General features: G+C 34.7%; 1 protein-coding gene across 1 annotated transcript; it reads right to left on the bottom strand.

Moving 5' to 3' along the window:
- LOC125205498 (cyclin-A1-4-like) lies at positions 1-2,877 on the bottom strand. The gene is made up of 9 exons (XM_048104472.2): positions 2,575-2,877; positions 1,829-2,207; positions 1,602-1,738; positions 1,427-1,519; positions 1,204-1,337; positions 952-1,104; positions 679-862; positions 463-597; positions 1-376 (listed from the first exon to the last, which is right to left on the bottom strand). Exons 1-9 carry the CDS (start codon positions 2,779-2,781, stop codon positions 302-304), a joined length of 1,497 nt encoding a protein of 498 aa, XP_047960429.1. The 5' UTR covers positions 2,782-2,877; the 3' UTR covers positions 1-301.
- Positions 2,878-5,897: the final 3,020 nt, after the last annotated feature.

Genomic DNA, 5,897 nt, shown 5'->3' on the forward strand with positions numbered 1-5,897 from the left:
TGGTTGAACTTGGAAAATGTTAATGTTTAAGTGATTTTTTCATCCACTGAAACTTCATCCCCAACCACTAAAATAAGGGGATAAATAATAATGCCATAGTCGTTTTACATGTAATTTTGCTAGAGCTCAATTTTGTATTAAAAAAAAAACCCAACCTCGAAATGAGATCATAACAACATTGAGAAATCTCAAGATATCTCATCTATACATCAAATGTTAGGAGGCTAAAACTGAGTTACAGCAATTATCAGAGCTCTATTATCATCCAACATTGTAGGTGTTGCAGCTTGCAAAGACTACCTTAGCTGCGGCTTACATTGTGGAAGTACTCTGTTGGTATTGATGGAGGGCAGCTTTTCTTAGCCACAATTTTGTACTGTTACACAAAAAAACAATTATTAGTATCATTATCATTTGATATAATTAATCATCAAACATCCATTACTTCAAAAACTTGCTCACCTTATGCTGGCTATACTTCTCCCTAATTGCAGGCAGGCTTGAATTGCTACTGTTGCAGCAAAAACCGTGTAGCGCCAACACACAGTCGCGTAGCTCAAAGGGTTGGTAGAGGGTGTAATGCCGCAAGGTAGCATTCTGCACTCATATCAACACGAATTAGGAGGCGCGACGACATATATGGCTAAAAACATCTGCATTTCTTGAAAATCAACATACCCAAGGCCTCTTAGTAGGGAGGAGAATATATCTGGCCAAGAAAATCGATGAAGCTGCTATTGAGGATGGAGCGAAGCTCAACATACTGTACTCTAATAGAGATAGCTCTGCGACGTAATTGGCCATGCACTCCAATAGCATTGCTGGGGCCTCGGTTACCTCTTGTGCAACCCTAACAAACCTCCTATAGACACATTCAACAAATGCCAAATGTTAGTATTTCATTCTCAAGGCATTATAATCATCATAGGATAGGTATTACAATGTGATTACCTCAAGAAACATTTAACCGTTGGCGCTGTCATTTCAAATTTCAAGAAATTCAAAACTGTAGATTCCATTTGCAGAACCTCTTCCTTAACATATGTGTTATCAGTTATATAGCAGAACTCCTCCACCTGAGGTGCACAAATCTCTTCATATTTCCTGCACAATCACACAACCATACACACAATCAGGACTAGTCAATTTATAAGGGCACAAATATTTTCATAGAGCAAATGGCAAGAGGCGAAGAGGGCTTACGATGCAATCATCATGCAAGCTACACCAAGCAGCTGCAATCTTTGTCTGTCCATTGCATTTCCGGAGAGATAACGATCAATATAGTTCACAGTCAGGTACAATGTGTCAGGAACAAGTCTGTATTCCTCAGCTACCTGTGGTTACAAGCATTTTTCCAAGAAATGAATACTTATACAAACATGATCAACAAATTTCAATGACATGATAGGAAATGAAAATGAACCTCAATAAGCCAATCGATGAGAATTGCTCGCATGCTGGCATTGATATCCTTTTGCACTCTCTCCATGAAGCTAGCAGAAGGCCTTTTCTTTGCCTAACAAATTAGAATGGATAAGTAACTGCTATTGATTAATAAACACAAACTACCTAAAACAGAGCAATCTCGAATCAATTACCTCAGATGCTCTCAAGTGCTTGTATATATCACAAGCAATGGTTGCACAGAGCTGTGGGTCTTCTAGATTATCATCAATGTCGACAATCTTGTCACCGGCTTCCATTGCTGCCACCACATCTCGCTTGCATATAACCTCTGAAAAGATAGCGGAATACATTAAAATTGCTTCATCAAAACATAGGTAGCAATCCATGATCAAGCGAATTCACAGACCAAAGCACAAACCTGCAATTTCCATGGGTTCTGAGATGCAAAGCATGTTTGAAGCCTTTCTCTCAATGGAATCTATTGCAGCTAGATCATTATTATCCACATACTCGACATCAGGGCTCCTCAAAGAATCGCAAGTGGACATGGATTCATCCATTGAAACAGATAATGAGTCTGATTTGTCCAAAGACAAATTCATTCTGTATGACACGGTTTCCGGAACAGCCTTCGGAATGGCTACATCCCTCTTGACTAAAGACGAAGATCTACCCGTAGCAACCGTGTTATGTTTCACAGAAGTGGTGGTCGCAGGCTGAAAAACTCCATAGGAGCTTCCATTCGAGGAAACCGAAGATCCTTTCTTTATGTTCACATTTTTTTTGGTACACGGCACCTACATTAGTCAAGATTCAATTGAATTAGTCCCAAGAAAGCTCAAAGCAGAAAATTTTTCAAATGCACATTTTCATTTAAAATAAATTGGCAGCAGCAACGATAAAGGAATTCAAGAAGAGTAACTTTTCAGTAGTGTGATTCAAAAAGGAGTACTGTGTCGTTATTTAAACCCTGCTCCAGACACCTTTAACAGTGAAAAAGTAAAACGCCCAAAACAAACTCCAAATTTGAAATTAATTCTTCTCGAATCGAATTCAGTAGAAATCACATTCAAAATAACCTAATTCCACAAAACATTCAAAAAATCAAACTAAAACAACCACATTCCAACGTAAAAATAAACGAATTGATAAGTTGAAACGTACAATTTTAGCCGATTCCGGCTTGGAAACCCGGCCGGAACTGAAGGAACCGGATCCACGCCTCTGATTAGTGACGTTGGAAAGCGCCGGTCGCTTCTTCGCGGCCGCGGCGGCGGACGAAGACGGCTGACCAACACTATCGGAAGCAGAAGCGTGGCGTTTCGCCAGAGACGACGTCGTCGACCTCCTCACTCCGGCGGAACTCGCCATTGATTGCAGAGAGCAATGGCAAAGTTGAAAAAAGAGGAAGATTGAATTCACCACAAAATCAGGGCTTTCTTTTATTGCAGAGGGAGAGGAATTGAGACGCAGTGTTAATAAATAAATGGCTGATTTTGAGCGGGCAAAAGGGGCTCCGATTTTGAATTGCGGATCGATCTGGACCGTTGGATCAGGTGCGGGTATTCGTTAGGAGCGGATGATAGTGGGGCCCACTGGGAGCTGTGTTTTCGAATTTGCATGGGAAATATGATGACTGGGCGGTGAGTGAAGGAGGTGATGTGGCGAGGCTTGATTGGGTGGTGAGGTCACGGGGATGTGGGTTTAGGAGAATGAGGTGTTTAATTTGAATTCGAATTTGAGGATGTTGTGCATTGGGAAAGTGGTTTTTATTAATTTGTGCTCTTTTTGCAGCAAGTTCAAGTCATTTATAGTCACTTACTATGTGGGTTAGGAACAAAAATGTAATGGGACAATATATGGTTTTTAAAATTTATTGGGTTTTAATATGTCGTGACCCGTGTCAAAGTTTTTTAAAAAGTATAATGTGACATTTTTTCTAGAGATTGCGGTGGGTGTTGCGGCATACGTCGCGATAACGATGCAAGATGCCATTCGCCCAGCACCACATCCGCGCCACCATGCTGGATTGACAAACCGAGTTGATGTGTGCATGATAAGCGAGCGTGATAGATCGCCTTACCGCAAATTGAATTTTTTAAATGTTTTTTGGGCCGATTTTTTATTAATTCTTCTTTTTCTTTTGTAATTTTCAAACTTATGATCATTTTGTAATTTTGAAATATCATAATTTTAAAAAATATATGTGAAATTGAAGATTAATCTGAAATAAGGATATATAAAAAATAAATGATGAAACTATGAATAGTTGAGATATGCTATAATTCAAGTTTGATTGTATTACTTATAATTGTGGCAAGTTATGAAAAGTCAACGTGATGTGTGAATAATGTAAGAATGATATGGTATATGGGCATATGGTGTTCCGTGTTTTGTTGTGAAATGCACTTAGATTTTGCAAAGTAATTATTTGAATATGTGGGCTTGATATAGAAATGTTTTTCTTTTCGAAATTTCAATTTTGAAATCATTGGCATTATTTTTTCTGTTTTTTAGGTTGACTAGTGCATGCTACTAAATTATTCGTTGGATTTTGGAATCTTCAAAGCTGAATGAAATATTATTTTTTTTATTTTCAAATTGAATGCTGCCATTTTTAGAGAGGTTTTTGGGAATTTTGTTTTCTTATGGTAGTTTGAATTAGTGGTAGACGAATTTATTTAATTAGTAGATGTGTATGAATAACGGCTACATTGAGGTGAGGAACAAGACATTGAGTTGGATTGTATTATTTCAAATAATTTATAGTAGTATGTTACAAGAAGATTTATCCAAGAGAAGCATTGTTATTGGCCGTTTGTAGGGGAAGGCTTAAGATTTAAAATTCAAATTCAAACTTAATTGCTTTGCTATATTTGCTAATTAAACTTAAACTTAATTACCTTATGCTACATTTGCTGATTTGCTAATTAGTAATGAATGCACTAATTAATCACAATTAGTAGAATCAAATTTTAAGCAACATATACAGTTGAGCTTTTTCAAATTACTTCTTCTCGAAAAAAATCGGAGTAGTTTATTTCTTCTTGATTAATTTTTTGATTTTTTCTCTTTCATATCTTTTCATTTCATCAACTTATGTTTCCTTCCTTTATATTCTGCTACCTGAATAAAATATTGAGCTTTACTCACACTATTTTTCCATATTTATTCAAATTTAATGATTGCTAAATTTAATGAAGAACAAAACAAGTGGAGTGACTAAAAGTTCCAATACTTGTCAAAATTTGAAATAAATTACAGTATATTATACCGTTAGATTGGGAAGATTGTACAAGGCATTAATTAAGTTTTACATAAGTATTAAGTGTACGTCTCACTAGTAACTACTAGTAGTATACTAGTATATAGTTATTGAATGTATCGTTCTTTTTAGTGGTCTTATCAAATTTATCATAACTTTCAAATTTTCAACCTCTGACCTTCAATAATTATATAAGTTTTATCTTAATTTTTTTTTTAAAATTACCTGTTTACAGCTTTTATCAATTTATATTATCGGGATTTCACTATAATATTGAAATCGTGACGTGACTGTGTTGAAAGACTACTCATTATATTTTGTCAAAAAAATAAGTTGTAAGAGTGTATGACAATATAAAAAGTTTTAGAATAATTATCTAAAAATATTTGGTTTGGGTTTAAATATAGAAATTGTAAGCTGGAAAAATTGGAATGAAATGGATATAGTCATATAGCAATTCTTAAAAGATGAGATAAAATTTATTGATTTCATCTTTGGAATAAAATTGATAAAATCATTAAAGTCGGATGGATTTGATTATTAATCCTTGCTAGCATGCATGTACTTATAAAATTATATCCAATATATCATGAATGGTATAGTAGTTTGTAGAAGATTTAAATGGTCATTTGAATTTGCATTATCGAAAGAAATGCAGTTTCAGAAAAAAGGACAAAGGGCCAACTCTATATAATTGAAAGTGTAAATTGAAAAATACATAAGTCACATACTCCTTTAAATTGTTTAAATCGATACAATACTTAAACCCTAAACCCTAAATAATTAAAATTACATATTAAGAATTACATAAACCTCAAAAATAAGATTAAATATATTGAGATTGCTTAACAATAATATAAACACAAAATAACTACACTCGTAGAAATAAGTAAATAAAGAACTTAGATTTGTCATTCAATGTTTTAAGATGCTTTGTCGACATCCTATATGCAACAATCTACAAATGTTTACATTTTTATTGGAGTGTCTTAAACGTTGCTTTAATGGGGTACTATATCGATTAGTACCAAAAAGCTAATCATAGTACATATTTATAGTATACCTTTTCAAAATGATTAAATTGGTACCATAAGGCATTAGTGATATATATTTTCTTGGTATGTGAGTATGCCCAACTTTATTGATTTTGGAAGGACTGAAATTGATAGATTTTTTGTGGGTGATAAACATTTTGATGATATATTAATCGGAAATAAGAGGG

This window comes from Salvia hispanica, chromosome 6 (assembly GCF_029641045.1).
Source record: "Salvia hispanica isolate PSC_SH4W2 chromosome 6, Shi_PSC_v1, whole genome shotgun sequence".
Lineage (NCBI taxonomy): Eukaryota > Viridiplantae > Streptophyta > Magnoliopsida > Lamiales > Lamiaceae > Salvia > Salvia hispanica.